At 47.5% G+C, this 18,226-nt stretch overlaps 2 protein-coding genes across 2 annotated transcripts in view; one reads left to right on the forward strand and one right to left on the reverse strand.

Moving 5' to 3' along the window:
* On the forward strand, positions 1–1,160 carry LOC104525983 (16 kDa beta-galactoside-binding lectin). Its single transcript, XM_010169292.1, has 3 exons — positions 1–146; positions 279–450; positions 948–1,160. The coding sequence occupies exons 1-3, from the start codon at positions 1–3 to the stop codon at positions 1,092–1,094; spliced, it is 465 nt and encodes a 154-aa protein (XP_010167594.1). The 3' UTR covers positions 1,095–1,160.
* Positions 1,161–10,855: 9,695 nt separating this feature from the next.
* LOC104525981 (protein Shroom3) overlaps positions 10,856–18,226 on the reverse strand; it is a 33,655-nt gene continuing 26,284 nt past the window's right edge. The window contains 3 exon segments of the mRNA XM_010169290.2: positions 10,856–11,828; positions 12,474–12,746; positions 17,276–17,426. Coding sequence (XP_010167592.1) covers positions 11,469–11,828; positions 12,474–12,746; positions 17,276–17,426 — 784 coding nt within the window. The 3' untranslated portion in view covers positions 10,856–11,468.

Here is an 18,226-nt window from a genome sequence, read left to right on the forward strand (position 1 = left end):
ATGGCCCAGGCACTGCTGGTCAGCTTGCTGTGGGATCAGACTAACTCCTGTGGTTTGGCTCTGCAGGGACTGGTGGTTACTCAGCTGGACATCCAGCCTGGTGAGTGCATCAAGGTCAAAGGGAAGATCCTGTCTGATGCCAAAGGGTGAGTGAGGAGATGGCAAATGGGTTGATGTGGTGCTGGGGGAAGCCTGAGCCCCTGCTGCGTTTGGTTTGTCAGCACTGGGTAGCTGGGGCCACTGTGGAGGCACCTCCTTTGCACTGCCTGTTTCCCCAGGTTTGCTGTCAATGTAGGGAAGGACAGCAGCACCCTCATGCTGCATTTCAACCCTCGCTTCGACTGCCACGGGGATGTCAACACCATTGTGTGCAACTCGAAGGAGGATGGCAAGTGGGGTGAGGAGGACAGGAAGGCTGACTTTCCCTTCCAGCATGGTGACAAGATCGAGGTGAGGTCCCAAGGATGTGGGCAAGGCCCTGGCACAGACTGCTAACAGGCCAAGGGCATGGTGTTTCAATGCTGCCTGGTTACCTGTGTGGTGGAGAAGGAGCAGGCATGGAAAGGGGACTGAACACCAGGGGAAGAGCCTTGAAGCTAAAGCCAACCCACTCCCTAGAGCTGCTCTACTCAAGTCAATGCCTAACAGCTCAGATGTGTTGTGCTCAGCTCTGGCCTGCCTTTGCAAGCCCCAGGAGTAGGAACAATTAAAACACTGACCTGGGATTCAGACTGGGTCTGTCTTATCCCTTTGAGCTTGGAGCTGACCTTGGAGCAGAGCAACCAAGCTTCCTCCTCCCCTCTGTGGCTCTGCTTGGCAGGCAGGAGGCTGAGTTAGTGGGCATGGCCTTGAGACCAACAGCCACCTCATCTGTCCTGCCCAGACTGGAGGGAAGAGAGGCTTATGAGTGGTGATGTGTTAGCCTGCTTTCTTCTGGCTCTTTACAGATCTGCGTCTCCTTCAATGAAACAGAGGCAACGGTGAAGCTGCCCGAGGTGGAGTTCCAGTTCCCTAATCGGCTAGGCATGGAGAAGATCGAATACCTGGCTGTGGAGGGTGACTTTAAAGTCAAAGCTATCAAGTTCAGTGATTAGCTACAGCTTGGTTTGTTTTGTTTCTCTAACCTGCATAGTGAAATAAACCCAAACTTGCAATGGCTGCTTCCTCTGCTGTTTTCTGCTCTAATGTGCTTGCTCCTGTGTGTGCTCCAGGGGTGGGCAGTGGCAATGGGTCTGTATCCATGTATGTGCCTACTTAGAGTTGCCTTGCAGCTGGCTGTGAGTTAGACCACGTGCCAGGCACAGCATGACTTACTGTGAATAGAGCTCCCTTAGCAGTAGTTGCTCCCTTGACCCTTTTTGCTGCAGTGAGTGGTCCCTGGCTGTTTGGTTTCTAACCTCTGGGAGTAATCCCAGCCAGGGAAGCTCAAACAAATCTATGTTGGACATGCCTTGTGCCATCTCTGACCAAGTAGTGGTGCTCCCATCTCCCTGCTGGGGATGGGGAACTGACAGGGACTAGGGCGTGGCTTGTGCTCTTGCAAACAGCTTTGCTTTCCAAGAATGTGTTGAGCAGTTGGGTGCATTGTAGGCTGGCACTAGTGTACTTCAGGAGTAGAGAAGAGCAGGCAAGTCAGGCTAACTGCACTTGTCAAGGGAAGAGATGTGGAGTGTAAGGTGAAGCCTAACAGAAAGCTTAGGAGTGAGGTCTTGAGAGGATCCAGGCTGGCTGTGCTGGTTCACTAACTGTGGTCCTGACACTGTCAGAGACCCAGTAGCATGTTGAACTGTGAAGTCAGTGGCTTAGCAATATGGCAGGTATGGGTGACAAGCCATGTGGCAGTCAGTGGGTCCATGTCTGTAACACTTGGCTGCTAAGCTCTGGATACAGCCTGAGGGCTGTACTGAACAAGGCTACTAGAGGTATTAAACCCTGAGTGCACCAAGCACAACTAGCTGCAGTTAGGCAGACCAAAGAGAAAAGGAAAAACCTTAGGAAACAGTCTCTTTTGCTTACAACTTCTTTGCTCTGCTTGTGCAATGCCCTGGAGTGTGTCTGCTACTGCTGTTCCCCAGCTGCCTGCTAGCTGTGCCTACCCAGGACAGGGCTTGAGTTGGGATTGCTGCAGCGTTTGAGGACCTGATGAAAGGTAAAGAAGTCCTGTCTGCTGTGGAGATCTGGGAGCTCGGGTTTGGGGCTGCCTCTGTGCCTGCTGAAGCTACAGCAGTGCTGCCCCAGTGCAGCTCAGCTGGTAACTGCCTGTGCTGGTGAGGTTTTCCTTAGCCAAATGCTGCTGAAATGGTGGAATTTGACTCCTGTTGGCTAATCTCTCTCAGCAGGTCTGCTCCAGGCTTGGGCTGCATCAGCTGCTCCTCTCAACAGCTGAGCAGTTGGGCCTCCTGCTTGGGTAGGGGCAATACCACTCTGCAGAGTATTTCAGCCACTGGAAGGCTTTTGATGGGGAGGGTGACAGGCTGCAAGCCTGTTGCTTTCCTGTCAGCACAACTGCTGCATGGTGGTGACATTGCACAGATCTGTACTGCAGCAGCTGCCCCAGAGCTGGGCATCCCCATGACTGATGGGGGATTTGCTTTGGAGGGTGGACCCTCCTGTTTTATTCATGTCCTTTTCTCCCTGCTGTCTGATAACCCTTGCTACAGAGGCCTTCTCACAGCTCTGCCGTAAGGGCATGAGCTGGAGCTGTGTCTTGCCAGTCACCCTGTGGGCACAGACATGGTGACACTGGAGGATCTTCCATATGAGGAAAGGCTGAGGGAGTTGGGCCTGTTCAGCTGGAGAAAAGATGACTCAGAGGGGATCTGATTAATGTTTATAAATATCTAAAGGGAGAGGGTCTAGAGGATGGGGCCAGATTCTTCTCATGGGCACCCAACAATAGGATGAGAGGCAAGGGGTATAAACTGCAGCATAGGAAGTTCCACCTGAACATAAGGAAGAACTTCTGTAGTGTGAGGGTGCCACAGCACTGGAACAGGCTGCCCAGACAGGGTGTGGAATCTGCCTCCTTGGAGATAATAAAAAACCCTCTGGGCAAAATCCTGGTTCATGTGCTCTAGGAGTCCCTGCTTGAGAAGGGTGGTTGGACTAGGTGACCTTCAGAGGTCCCTTCAGACCTCAACCCTTCTGTGACTATGGATAGGTAGGGCTCTTCCTCTTTGTTCTCTAGAGCTGATGCAGCTAATGATAGCAAGGGACTTCATGTGCAAATAAGCAGGAGGCTTTCTGGGCACCTGTCCCTCGAGGGAGGTAAAGGTGTCTGTGGAACACATCAAAGGGCTCTGCCACAGTCTCAAAGTTCAGCTAAAGTTTCCGCTATGCTGCTGCTGGGAGGGTGGGGAAGAGGTTGCTGTAACCCATCTCTTGTGTGGGAGCAGGACAGAGATGGCAAGTAGCCTGCATGGCAGGAGCCTGGCTGTGCTGCTGGGCTACCTCATTGGACCCTGACAGGGCACAGATAATGATGCTTATAATTCCTGTCCTGCGTTATTTACAGCATAGGATGTGTTTACATCCTATCAACATGTAAAGACAAGTCTTGCTTCCATCTTGCTGATGCTCTGCCTTGTCGAGTAAGTTTTGATTTATTTATGTATTTTAGAAGGCTATTTGCACTTGGGATGGGGGACTGGGGGGAAAAAAGAGGATGACTTTTGCCTTGTTTCTTCCCCCCCCCTATCCCATCCCTGTGTTACGTTATCTGATTGAAGGTAACCTAAATGATGAAGTGTACAAGCACTTAACAGAGGCAGAGGAGAGCTGGTCCCTCTGCTGTCTCTGTCCTGACTGCCCTGATTAGATGAGGTGAATGTCTCTCAGCACTGACAAGAGTAAAGCTGATCTCATTTTTGCTTGCTGAACTGGCAGTCCTGATTTCTAGGTAGGTTAGCCACAAGCCTGCCTGACTGCTATGCTCAGGGTACAGACAGTGCCTTCATGAGGGCTACCCCTCTGTTCTACTTTCCACCACAGTTAATTAGGCATATCCTGCTTTCTAACACTGGCAGCTACCACTAAGGAGACCACAAAACAAGAGAAAGGGTAGGAAGGAAGCATGCCTTTGCCAGCACTTCCTGCCTCTTGAGTTTTGTTCTCCCATGTCCCAGAGCTATAAATATTCCAGTTCCTATAAGTGACACTGGTAAACAGGCAGAGTAAATGTAGAGTGCCCTGGCTGGCTCCTAGAGTGATGCCAAGACTTCTCTTCTGCTAGAACAATCAGGAAAGCAAAAACACCCTGTCCTACTGCAGGCAGATAGTCACACTGAATGTGACAGTATATGGTCTCCTGGAAGTGCAAGGTTAACTCATCTTGTCACTATTTCTGGGAGGACCCCGAGCCCTGCTTGCTTTGGGGAGGAGCAGGAAGCACCACAGCATGGCCTAAGGGTGTGTGTTTTCTTTTTTTAGTTAAATCCTGCGTAGTGTGTAGTCAGTCTTGCAGTCCAGCAACACATCCTGACAGGAGCCAAGAGCCTACAGGACAAATCTGCCCCTTGGTTGCCTGAACACTAAGAGAAAAGGGAGGACAGTGGGAACAATAAGACAGATCCCTGTCAAAGGGGGATGCATTTGCAGAATCCTGCATGTTTTCTAATGCCAAGTTAGCCTCTACACCAGAAAGCAAACTGGCACTGCTTTATTTCCTAACAGCATCAGGGAGAGGGAAAAGGGGACCACGAAGACCCTGGGAAACAGGTGTGAGGCTTTATGTTATAATATGGAGATTTAGATTGGATATTAAGAAAAATTTATTCAGGGTTGTCAAATATTGGGGCACACTGCCCAGGGAAGTGGCTCAGTCCCTGTCCCTGGAGGTATTTAAAAGACATATAGATGTGGTGCTTAGGGACATGGTTTAGTGCTGGACTTAGTAGTGTTAGGTTAACAGGTGGACCCTATGATCTTAAGGGTCTTTTCCAAACTAAATGATTCTAGGAACACAAATTAAGTGATTTGTGTTATCACTTCATATCTAGGAAGAGGAGAACAAATACCCAATTGCAGAAGAAATTAGTTTGGAAACAGCAGATGTGACAGAAATTAAAATCTTGTGCAGGATCTAAAAGAGTAGCAGTAACTAAGACAGACCAGCAGTTTTGTCTTCTCAAAAAATAACTTCTCCCTGAGCACTTTGCATTAACTTCACTTGACAGAAATAGGCCACCCAAGTGACTCTGTAGCTACACAAGCATGCATGTGACACTGTTCAGCACAGCCTCGAAAGACAGTTGTGAGACACTGCACACAGAAATTGTGCATGGTGTAACCATGTGCAGGAGAGTGTGAGGGAAGCCAGTGGGTGATTCAGGTTGTGCTGGGGCATGGGAAACCAGCTGTGTCACTTTCCCCTGAAATTTACAAGCAAAAAAAGGTGCAATACAATTTCTTCCAAGCAACAGACATAAGAAATTAACAGACATCTATTGTACAAGCCGAAAAGGTGACCACCAGCCAGCTTTGTAAGAGCACTCAGTTGTGCCTTCTTTGTCTTCTCACCTCCCACCCCCCTGGCCCCAGCTGCAACACTTAAAACCAAAGGGAATTTCTGTCACTTATTTTCAGAAAGTCAGCCTCAAACTCTAACCTGCATTACCTGATAACTGGCCCCACATTCTGGTGCAGAGCAAGGGAAATCAACCACCACACAATTCCCCTTTCCTATAGCGTAATGGAGGTCTGAGCACAAGGTTGCTAGTATGGGATACCAAGTCCTTGGGGTCACACAGGTATAGACCATGGTGAGCAGTCTGGGGACAGGAGCCAAGGGATGAGGACAAGTCCTTCCTCACAACTGGGGGACACCACTGGGCCTGCATACCATGCTGAGACCCCCTGGATACATGCACCGTCATGTCCCCACAAGCCAGGGCCCTCCCTTTGAGGGCACCCCTGTGGAAACCAACCCCCGAGGCGCCTGCTTTCCAACGAACTGCGATGTTTTTTCCCCCTACAACCCCAACCCAGCTTCACAGGCAGGCACAGGCTGCAAAACCTTCCCACATGAATGAAGAAAATGTATAAAAATCCATATGTACTTACCTTTTTCCAGCAGGCTTCAGGCTGAGGTGTGCGTCCTCCTGCGGTGCCTCTGTGAGGGCCACTGGCCGGCTGCCCCCCAGCCCAGCTGCCCCTCGTTAGCCCTGATTACCCCACAGGTGTTAACCATAAAAAACCAGGCTCGGAGGGGTGGGCAGCCAGCCCTGCTCTCATTTTTGGAGGTTTTGGGGAGAGCTGGGTGCTGGGGTGTCCCCAGGTGTCCCCCCCATGCTGCGCTGCCCTCAGCAGCCTGAGGCAAATGGCGGCTGAGGCGTGAGGCTGCCCCGCCCGGTCCCCTCATGAGGGAAAATGGCGCCCGCTGCAAAACCAGCCTGGGGAGCCCAGAGAAGCTTCTGGAGAAAGCTGCTTTCTCCTCCCAGACCTCCCGCAATGGCTTCTCATGGTCAAAGGCCATTCTTTCTAAGTTTGTCTGGAACTTTCTTTTTTTTAAAATCACCTTTTTACTTTAGCTCAGCGAACAAAAACACCTGTGGCAAAACAAGCTGTGCAAAAGCGGGTCCCTCATAAGCTGTTTTGGTTGTGCTTTCATGAGCTCTTATTCTCCTCAGCTGATTTTTATTTATTATTTATTTTGAATTTCAGTCCTAAAAATTAATCTGGTGCTAGAATGAACATGAACAAAAGAAGTACTGCTGGCTTTTCTTGTCTCATTTTAAGGCTATCCGCTCTCTGAGCAACCCTAGCAGAAAGGCATGGTCTCAAGCTGCAAATCACAGAGGAAAAAAGCTGCTTGCATCACATGGACCATGTTTTCTTTACAGTTTAGAGAAAAATGAGCCCTTTTTCCTAATCTCCAATCCCAATCCAGGCAGAGGGGCATGACACCCCCCACAAGCTCAGCTGAGGGCTGGCACCAGCTCCCCGCCATCTTGTAACGGGGCCACAAGAAAGCAGATTTTTGTAAGGATTTTTATCACTGATGTGCAGCAAGCTGCACAAAAGCTGGAGCTACAGCTGGAGAGGTTGTATTACTGTATACATATAAACTGCATGTATATAAGCACCTGGCAATGGCCCCCCAGGCTACTTAACACCCTGAATTCAGCCTATTTCTGCAGTTTCTATTGAAGAGGGACAGCAGACTCCAGTCAAACCAGGCAGGAAAGGACCATCTCCTACACTGAGACCACTCTGGCCACAGAAATACATTCAGTTGCACAACACACACGATGTTTGTTCAGTAACACGTTGTTAGACAAGCCCTGTAATGCACGAGAGGTGTACGACACTTGGTTTATGTGCAGAGGCACGAGCAACAGACAGAAACATAGCCAAACCATCATGCCATCCCATGGGCAACATACATCCCTTCTGGAAGGGATATAAAGGAAGAAACAGCTGTCATCAATCAAGCCTAGATGTAAACACTGGCTTGGTGGATGGCTGAATAAGGCACGGAGAAACCTGAGGTCCGGGTCTCTAGATGTGCCCCTAGTTTGCTCACACCAATTTAAAACATGGGCTCTCCTGTGAAAAGCTCGCTCTGTTGCCCATTTTGCAAATTACAAGTCACTGCTCGTGTTAATATCCAGGATTTGTGTAGAGGGACTAGGAAATGCTGTCTAGTTTGGTTTGCTTGCTTCCCTTAATTACCAGTCTAAACAATCACAACAGCAGCTGAGTTGTAGAGATGATGGATCAGGCCTGATGCATAAACTATTTTGGTGCTCTTATGTTTGACTGATTTTATAGGCAACCCTCACAAAAGATCTTGTGTATAAATCTACAACCAAGAAACCCTAGTATGTAAACATTCTTTTACTAGATTTAGTCTTGAGGAAAGCACCTGACGTAAATTTCTTGTGACCATCAATTGCCCAAGGGCTCTGATTAAAAAAAAAAGCAGCAAATTGTAAGTCGGATGAGTAGATTTTCACAGCACTTACATCACGTGGCACAGCACGGCTGATCAGACTGTAGGTGCAGCATGGTGCTAAAAGCATGTGAGGACTTCCTGAGAGCTAGGTTTAAAAGCCCTGCTTCAATATCCCTGTGGCAGCATGGGAGGTAGGGTATTCCAATCCAGGAACACAAATAGATGCTTCAATTATAAAAAATAATACTTATTTTTAGCAAAAATGCCCACCAGTTGAGAACCACTGTTTGTTACAAGATGTGTTTGGAATCATTTGGTTTTAACTGTACTGTTTAGCCCCTGCTCATTAGCAAAGGGAAATAGCCCAGCTCTGGGATGTACAAGACACTGCATTTTGGGGAAGGGGTAGCAATGCAAATCACGCTCGCTGTATCTAGTGTACTGGTTTTCTCCACTGCTGCCACATAACTACAGGTTCAGATCTAAAAATCTCAGATGCAAAATTCAGGTTCTTTTCTGTAAATTTACCAGGACTAGACAGTAAGTGTAAAATTCTGTCCATGGTATTCCAGTCCCATGAAGTCATGTCATCACTCTGGGAAATTTAATTCCCATTATACTCTATTATTTTTAAAAACACAAGAGAAAAGCAAATAGGGAGAAGGAACAACGAATAGGTTCCCCTTTTTTGGCAAAGGCACTGAAAAGTAAATCTACTGGCTTGTCCAATGCTTAATTACCTTTAAATACATGTCAAGATGTGCTTCTACCAAACCGAGCAAAACCTGGAGTTAGGGGAGCAATTGTTGTGCAAAGACTGTTTCCCTAATGATAAACTTACCAGTGCTTACAACAGAAATATGGGCTTCAACTCAATTTTTACCTGAAGATCTAAGCTGTTATAGAAATGTAAGTAACCAACACTTGCCTCATTAGCTGATGCTTGTGTGTATAGTGAGAGCACATGCAGGACTTCCATCATCAACCCCCAAACTTGCTGGACCACAGAGCAATGCCAACCATCTGAAATTTCCTGTAAACCACCATGAGCCCTTAACTTCAAAATTTTTATCTGGAATCAAAAGAATTGTTCTACACACTATTGAGTACAGCCTTATATACCACCACCACAAGGCTGGCCGACTGCCTGCTGCTTGGAAACACTTGACTCGCGGCGTAACGCTGACGTGAAGAGTTACAATCGCCGTCAGTTGTGCATCCCGTGTGGGTGAAGGTGGCTGGAGCTCGCAGCGTGCACAGCCCAAGGTGCTCCCCTGAAGTCACTGCTGGTTCCTGGAGCAAGCAGGCAGACCTTGTTTGGATGGGAGGCTCTTCCTGATCTGAGGGTAGACTGCAGGGCTTTCTTTTCCAGGAAGGAACTTACTAAATGGAAAATACACTGTGGGCTGGTCCCAAGCTGTTCACAAAGCCTGCCAGATTTGCCAAGTCTTTTTGATTTGTTTTGGTAAGCGTAAGATGGAAGGGTGACTGTAAAAAAAAATAAAAATCTAAATGAAAGCAACTTTTAAATATGATAAACTAAACTGAAACACTGTGTAGAGTTTTGGGTTTTTTAGAACAAAAATGAAATGTTTTGATCGGCTTGAAACAGCTCCCCCCACTGTTTTCCTGAAACTCTACAAATAATTATTCTTGAGTGACCCCCCAAATACTTTTCCCTCCAATTTTGTTTTTAATTCCACTATTAAGGCATAAAAAATCAGTCCCCTGCTTAGGGTTCTCATGAAATGCTGTATGAGCCTGAACAGCGTTCAAACTCAGTAATGAAAAGGATATGTTTGCTGTCATGACAAGTATTGGCTTACTGCTTCAAAAAGCATTACAAAACCAGGTCGATTTTCTTATGAATATTAGAGAATTGATGCTTGATATGACAGAAAGGCTTTGGCATTTTCTTTAGTCTGCCAAGCTGCCCGTGGAAGAGCTAGGATGTGAGATATTAAAAAAAAAGGGGGGGAGGGCTTTAAAACCAGCACTGAAAGCAATGAATGTTGTAATTTTCAGTCACGTGCTAGAGTTGAAATTGAAAATGAATGGACTTAAAAACTACATGACTAAAATCTCTGCTCTGGTCCTCATGCCAGGATAGGATGAGATGAACAATGCAATACCCTGGAGAAAGGAGAAGCTTGAATCGCTGTTGCAGCAGGAAATCTCTGCAAGGTTAGAAGAGAGATGACCTGCATCTGGATCATCAGCCACGGTGGTAATCTCTTCATGCAGCTTCTAGCCATTTCGTTTAAACAGTGATGCAGCTTGTTAGACAGGAAAGCACGTTCCATATGGCCCCGATCTGCTTCGCTGACTGCAAACTGGCAACAATCCTCCAGTGCCTGATAAGCTGATAAGGTAAAGTTCAGTCGGGCAAATTGAGTTGCTCCAGGTTGCCCTGACTAAGAAATAATCCAATTGTCTTTATGGCAGGCTCTTGTCTGTCTAACCAGGGTACACAACATTCTCATGACATATGTGTGATTTCTGTGGGGAGGAAGAGAATACCGGATTTCATTAATGCCTCTTCTAGCTTGCAAAATAATTTCTGATTAAGTGGGTTCAGATAAATGAGGTATGGCTATGTGGAGAAAGTCCTAGAGTACATCATCCCTTCACAAAAACAGGCCTAGAAATAACGTCTAAATTAGAGATCCCTCTCACATCTCATGGAAAATACATTCAGGCTGCAGCACTAACCCAGGTCATGAGTTAGATAATTCAGAACAAAGATGTCCCCCATGCTCCCACAGTCCAGACCTGAGTCCCTTACTTCACGCTAACCTGGACTCCTGAGATGAAGGTTCTCATAAACCCACATTTAAACTCCACAATCAGTGGATCACAAGATCCAGAAGAGGAAAGATTGTATTTTCCTGGCCTAAATCCCCTTCACAAGGCCACTTAATGGTATCCTTAGCATGTGTTGAAACAGGTTGAAGCTTCTTCTGGTAGCCCTTTATTATATTAAAAAACAACAACAACAACAGCAACAAAACCACGAAGAGATGTTCCAAGCTAATGCGTGACTATCTTTGGGGTTCCCTCTTTTTGTTAAGGTTTTCACAAAATACAAAATTAAATGTCTTTTCTACATACAGAACAAAGTAGAATCAAGTAACTGATTAGAGTATGTACAAAAAACTTACACATTCTGTCTTGTCCTTTAAAAAATATAAATATCAATAATGTTCAGTAGAATGGGTTGGTTTTATTTTTAAGGCTTCGTTCTTTTAGATCCTTCATTATTTAATGAGGTGCCAGGTAGGCAGGAAAGGGAGGGAAAAGAGAAGTTCATGTTTTTTTATTAAAGGTAATGTGTTTAATTCTCGTGAGAGTCTTCCTCTGGCAGGAGACTTCCCTCCACATTGATTTAAGTTTCCAGAAAGCAGAGGTGGAAGGAAAGGAAAAGAAAACCTTTATTATTGCTATCTTTTTCCTTCATTAAAATCTCGTTTTAAACCTGTCTCTGTTCATTGTCTTTGTGGAGAACCATCTGCCAAGTACTTGGATTAAACAGACTCGAGCGGGAGGACTGTATCCCAGGTCCACCTGGGAAAGGTTAGAGTGAGGAAGGGACCGCTGGAGGTGTTTTACCACCGGTCCCGGCGGAGGTAGCAAGTGCTGCAGCTAGGGCAGCTGCTGCTGTTGCATCCCTGGGCATGAAGTCTGTGGGCAGGCTCTCCATCAGGCACTTGAGCTGTTCCTGACCCAGTTTGATTTTATCATCTAGCTCTCGCTGCTCTATGAGGAGCGCGGACTTCATCTTTACAAAGTGCTGGTAATCCTGGAGCTGTTCCTCAGAGAGGTAGTTACCCAGGATCTCCAAGACCACCCGTTCTCGACGGTCAAGGTTTTCCTTCAGTTCCCGGGCATCTTCGTGCTGGCCAGCCAGCAGTTTCCTCTTCTCGTTCAGCGAACTCTGCACACACCAGAGACAAAGCTTCAGTATGAGCAGCACCTAACTCAGTGAGCCCCCCTCTCCTTCCCCCCGACACCATGTTTGCCACCTCTGGGGGAGGCAGGATGGCTGCTAAGCTCCCAGATGCACAGTCAAAAGCCTGGGGAGGAAGATGAATTCCTCACTACGGACTGAATGCGAATCCCACTGAATCAGACTCTCAACGTTCCAGTCACTGGGAGGCAGAAAGTGCTCCAAGAAAGTCAGGAAAACTTGCTTGAAAGCAACAACCACCAGGAAAAACTGGCGTTGTCTCTCACAACCACCCAAAGAATGTTACAACGTGGCTTCAGTTGAGGCAAAAGGCAGTGGGTTGTTCCACAAGACACAACACCACAGCCTTTCCCCCAGCCACGGGTCACAGACAAGCTGTCCCAAACACGGCCGTTCTGTTTCATGACAAAAGCTGCAGGATCTGAGACATTTATACAAACCATGACAAGACTGGAAGGGACAGAACGTTTGCTAGGGCTTATATGTAAGCACTAAGACACCCGCCTTCCTGTGAGCCTTTGGAGGTCTTAACTTACACGAGCACATTCTTGCGGCTGCTGCTGTCCCACATCCCAAAAAAGGCCGAGAGGCTCTGGTTGTGCAGATACGTACCCGCTCTTCACTGTTGGCATTTTCCCCTAGATTACTCAGAACGTTCTCTACGCGGGCCAGGCGTCCTGAGAGGGAGAGCAAGAGGTTCACCACCTTATCCAAATCGCCAATGAACATCTTGTACTTGTCAAACTCGTTGGGTTTGCATAGCTTGCTGATCAACAGCTCCACCTCCTCTCCAAGAGCATTATTCATCTTAATGTCTGCAAGCAGGCTTTCCTTGGCTTCCTTCAGGATTTCCAGTTTGTGGGTCAAGCTCCCGATGAGCTCAGCCTGTCAGAAGGGAAACACATTGCCACATCGGTCATTACCCTGATCACCCTGGTCATATGGATGACGACAACAAGAGGATATGGCTGCAGTTCCTGAGCAGCAGGGTCAAGTCGGCAACAACTGACAAAGAAGATGTTAAGGAGGAAACAGAGAAAACTGAATTTCCACATCTAGGCGACAATCTGAATACCTGATCAGATTGCATGAAGATACATTTGTTCTACCATCAACCAACAGTTATAAAAGAGACATCTGATTTATTGTACCATATTCTGATACCCAGCTACCTACAATTGAAGGATGTAGATTCTTTAAAGCCTCAGATGGAAACAGAGTTGCAGCCACATCTGCATATTCCCCACTCCCTGCCCCAGCCTAAAATTTAATCTTTGGATGTTTTATTTTTTACGACCCAGAACCGGACAAAACAACAACAATGAATTTAAGCTGTATTAATGGCAGGACAGGAGGCTGAGCTGATGCTTACTAGTTACATATGGCTTAGCAAGAAAGAAGGAATTGCTACATATTTCCCCCTCCTCTAGAACCCTGAATCTACTGACTGCTCCTTACTCGGCCACCTCAGTGTTGAGGCACAAGCCTCAGATTCAACCGTGACCAAATCTCCCTGCCTGTGCAGGCACTGCCTCACACAGAGAGGTACCCAGCAAGCATTTACACCAAGGATGCTCTAAATTTACTTAGTGACTGAGCAAAGACATGGAGGGCACACACCCATGTTGTGAAAATGCTGTTTCACTGCCAAAGAAAAGGTGGCCCCCCAGGGTTCAGTGCTGCACATGTGCTGGAGATCCTGATTTATGTTAAGATTTAGGGGAAAGACAAATGCAAAAGCAGAATCCTATGGCCTGGGGCTTGCAATTCTTGCTTCTGTTTAGTCAGGACTGAGAGCACAAAGAGCAGGAAAAGCTCTTCGTACAAGGGTTGGGTATTTTCAGTCTCTTCAGTCTCTTCTGCATACAAACACTGCAGGGTGAAACAGAAGTAAATCACAAGGTTGCCTGAAAATATTATCTCAAAGTTTATAGCTGAATCATCATAGAATCATTTAGGTTGGAAAAGACCTTGAAGATCATCAAGTCCAACTGTAAACCTAACACTGCCAAGGCCACCACTAAACCATGTCCCTAAGCACCACTGAAGGACTCTGCAAAGCCCCGTACTGGACACGTGCATCTTTCAAGCATCAGCATCAGTGCTAGCACCACAGCAACTCCAGGGAAAACCAAAGACATTTTCTATGTATTTATCCAAGTGCTGAGATCCAAAGTAGGGTTTAGTGATGGTTGTTACTATCAGTGAACAGTTAAAAGTCTGCCTTTATGGAGAATCAAAAAGCATGGGGCTGCTGCCATCACCCCTAGTTCACACCTGCAGAATTGGTTCCTCTGTGTGTAAACAAGCAGCCACAACCGTTCCATGTGAATAAATGACTCCACAGAGAAGACAACTACGCTGCTCAGAGTGAGGCTGCATGGCTAAAGGCAGCAGAAGGCACAGGCAAGGACAAAACCAAAACCACAGAGCAGGGCGGCTGGGATTGGTTCTCTCTCTGGGCACTCCCACAAACGGCAGGCAAGGTGCTCTTCCACAACAGACATTAAATGGTGTGACAGTTTCATGTGGGGTTTGAAAGGCTGGTTCTGCAGCAGGGCAGTTAGCAGCACTGTTTAGGCAGACACCACTAGATGGTACACTTTGCATGTGTCTACATAAGAAGGACATGGACCTACTGGAGCCAGTCCAGAGGAGGCCACGAGGATGATGTGAGGGCTGGAGCAGCTCTGCTGTGAGGACAGGCTGAGAGAGTTGGGGCTGTTCAGCCTGGAGAAGAGAAGGCTCTGGGGAGACCTTCTAGTGGCCTCCCAGTACCTGAAGGGGCTCCAGGAAGGCTGGGGAGGGACTTTGACCAAGGGCAGGGAGTGACAGAACAAGGGGGGATGGCTTGAAAGTGGAAGAGGCGAGATGGAGATGAGATGTGAGGAAGAAATTCTTTGGTGTGAGGGTGGTGAGACAGTGTCCCAGGTTGGCCAGAGAAGCTGTGGCTGCTCCTCCCTGGAAGTGTTCAAGGCCAGGTTGGATGAGGCTTTGAGCAACCTGGTCTAGTGGAAGGTGTCCCTGCTGCTGGCAGGGGCGTTGGAACTGGATGAGCTTTAAGGTCCCTTCCAACTTCTGTGATTCTAATGCCACCTTCAAAAGAAAGACCTGAGGTCCTCACCAGTTGATTGCTGGACCAAATCCTAAGGAGCAAAAGGAGGGATCTGTTTTCAATGATTGTGATACCAGGGGGGAAAACCCTGGGCTGGACACCAAGTTTGGCATTAACCTCGACAGGTTTTGGGAGGACCAAGCTGCTCAGAACTGACAGCTGTTCCTGCTCTGGGAGCTTTGCTCAAGGTGCAGACTTGCCCTCCAACTGTAGCAGGAGGCCACAGGACGGCTGTGAGTGACGTACCTTTGTTCTGAAGGCATGGAAGCTGGGTGGGGACTGCGAAATACTTGCTCTGTGTTCATTAATCAGTGACTCTCCTGCGACCCCGAATGCCAACCAATATAGCTCCTTTGCATACTTACAATGGAAATGAGCTTGCTTTATCCAAATGACCTGTCAGAGCAGCTGCTCTCTCAGACAATGCCTACGCAAATGTTCCTTCACACAGACCACCAACAAACATGCCAGGCAGATCTTGCTGTCTGGGCCTAATAGCTCCCATCTATTTCTGTTTTTCCATGCACATGTAACCTTTGAGGCCTGGGACTTGTCCTCCACGGCACGCTCACATCTACTTGCAGGCTTGTCAGATGCTTGCAGGATGTCCACCGGCTCCTTGGAGCAGCACCCCTGTCTTGTCTGGGGACACGCACCCCTCTGAAGCTGCGTGTCCTACAACCAATGGCTTGGGACAGATAATTAAAGCAGCAGACAAAGGCCTCAGGCAAATGCTTTTGATTAGCAACACATGCATGATCTATGTGTGTAGATTTGCTACCCAGAATCTCTGGAGAACTACAGAAATAAGGGATGGCAGGCACGACAAGTGTCTCTAACCCATCCCAGTGCCATGGTATGACAGCTCCTAAAGATGTGAGAGGGTCCTACACTTGCATCTTAAATGCTCCACAAAATATGGCTAATTACTCACTTAGTACTCATCATTTGTGTTATGGAGCATTTTGATGGAGGTCCCATTCCAGCTGTGACTGTATTAAAGCCTGGTAGGGAGCAGATTTTGCTTAGCAGGTCAAAGCTGAGAACAGAAACAGTAAGGAAATATGACAAAGAGAGGTGAGCTCTCCAAGTCAGGGCTGCAGGACAAACTGGATACTCATAAACATCACACAGCCTCATGTCTTCTCTCTGCTTTTTTTTTTACATTTGGCATGGGGATGAGGACCCAGAGAGAAAATGTGGAGTTGTGCTAGAGATATGTGAGTTCTCACAGAGTTCTCTCTATGAGTTCTCAGAGAGGTCTGACTTTGGGAGTCTTTCTTTAAATCCATGCCTGATTTCACTGCAGGAAGAATTAAGTACTGTATTAATAGCACATGGGACTTGCACAAATATTTGTATCCTTCAGTATGTTTAAACTCTGCTGTTGTCCAAACAGCATGAAATATGGGCTGTGCTACTCTGCCCAGGATGTTTTAAATTTACAGGCAGGCAGGCACAGCTGCTTTTGAAACCAAGGCAGTAGGTGTGTGAAGGGAGGCACAGACAGGCAAGTACCCCCCTGTGGCTCCTTGGGATCTGTGAGCTTTGCAACATGTCTGTAATTACCAGGTAACCCATGTCAGACTTCCACAGGGGCAAATTAGAAGGCCCTGCAAAAGCCCTGGAAGACAAAGCAGCCAAGCCTACAGCAAGAACTGCAGGGGCCATCCCTCAGTGAAATGTACCCATGGTAAAAAAGGAAAACGTCTCCTCCTCTCCCGCCCTGTTCTCCTGCCACCCAACTTATCTGAGATGCTGAGGTGCACATGGCTGTCAGCAGGTCAGTGAGACAATGAAGTGTGGAGGAAAAAGAGTAACCAATGTTTCTCTGGAGGCAGGGAGGGCAGAGAACAGGTAAAATGAGTAAATTGTCTTCACTGAAGAGGAAAATCCTACAGCGAAACCTCATGCACTCAGACCATGCAGTCGCTAGCTGGACTCTGCTCCTGTTTTGAACCCGAGGTGTCCAGGTTCAAGTCACTTCTCTCCCTTTTCCTTCCTTACTACGAGACATGGATTGCCTCTTACAACCTGTACGCTCAGCATCTGGCGTAACAGAGGCCTGCCTCAGGGCTGTGCAAGATTTATACTCCAGTTTGCAGTGAGTACTCAGATTAGCTCTCTTCCTTCCATCTGTGCCACCCTAGCGAAGCTTCGCAGGTGGCCTAAATGCACCCAGCCCCCAGGCAACTTGGGACAGCCAAAAGCTGACATCAAATTGAAATGCACCTTACTGGGGGGCTTACTCTTATTTCAGGAAATGTAACCAGCAAATGGTGGCATGTGCTGAATTTACCTTCTTCTCATTGATGTCCAGCAGCTCCTCTTCCTCATCTACTTCTTCTGGCAAGTCCTTGATTTTATTCAGCAGTTCTGCTTTGGGTGCTGAAACACTGTAATAAGCAGGACAGGTGACGAGGGTTACAGGAGCTTCCTTTTCTTCTCTCCTACACCACAGTGAACAAAAAGGAGGACTTCAGTCTGAGCCTGACTTTTTCCCATGCCTAGATCCATGGTTTTCCAGCACTCCCTCCCTCTTGGGTACCTTCCCAGAGTTATTAACCACCACGGAAATGGCTGATTCCTGCCATCAGAGGGTGCATGTCAGCTGCTTTCATACCTCTCCCCAGCACAGAACAGGGCAGCTGCTCTGCTTCAAAGTTGCCTGGTTAACAGCACTAGAGGGGAATAGATCCTTGCTGAAGGTAAATCAGCACAGCTCAGCTGGTGATGGCTAGATTGACCATCTTATCTGGCATGATGTATTACAACATATTTCTATATGGTTCTCCAGCTGTCACTTGGGAATCTCTATCTTAAAAAAAACACACAGGAGGACTTGGGCTGATCTTTGCATCCCCCTGTAGTAAGTGCGCGCCCACATCCCTCCTTCAAAAATCTGGCCTCTCGGTATCTTTCTGCCTGTCACTGTTTTGGTCCTGATTTTACTCTTGTATCTCTGCTAACTGTGCTTTGGACCGAATTGCTTCAGATTACAAAGGTTAAGATGGCAAAATCAAATCACATCTCCAGAGATGCTTCATTTCCTGCCCAAGCTCAGCGTTGTTTTCTACACAGCCCAGAGAGGTGAGCTCAAAGGCCACACGTACAGCGGGGCTCATGAGAAAGGGCCCCATTCAGAAGTGCCCTGCCGGTCCTCACGCCTGGGAACTGAGAAACTCACTCTCTGCCAGTGTCCACCTATACAGACGCAGAAAAATTCAGCACAGGCTTGTCCTTAAAAGCA

This window comes from Antrostomus carolinensis, unplaced genomic scaffold (assembly GCF_000700745.2).
Source record: "Antrostomus carolinensis isolate BGI_N321 unplaced genomic scaffold, ASM70074v2 scaffold1896, whole genome shotgun sequence".
Classification (NCBI taxonomy): Eukaryota; Metazoa; Chordata; class Aves; order Caprimulgiformes; family Caprimulgidae; genus Antrostomus; species Antrostomus carolinensis.

What these genes read in the sequence shown, in the direction of transcription:
- LOC104525983 (XM_010169292.1), top strand. Translation starts at nt 1, where the DNA reads ATGGCCCAGGCACTGCTGGTCAGCTTGCTGTGGGATCAGACTAACTCC. An exon ending in ATCCTGTCTGATGCCAAAGG is followed by an intron (nt 147 to 278) that starts GTGAGTGAGGAG and finishes CTGTTTCCCCAG; the next exon opens with GTTTGCTGTCAATGTAGGGA. An exon ending in AGCATGGTGACAAGATCGAG is followed by an intron (nt 451 to 947) that starts GTGAGGTCCCAA and finishes GGCTCTTTACAG; the next exon opens with ATCTGCGTCTCCTTCAATGA.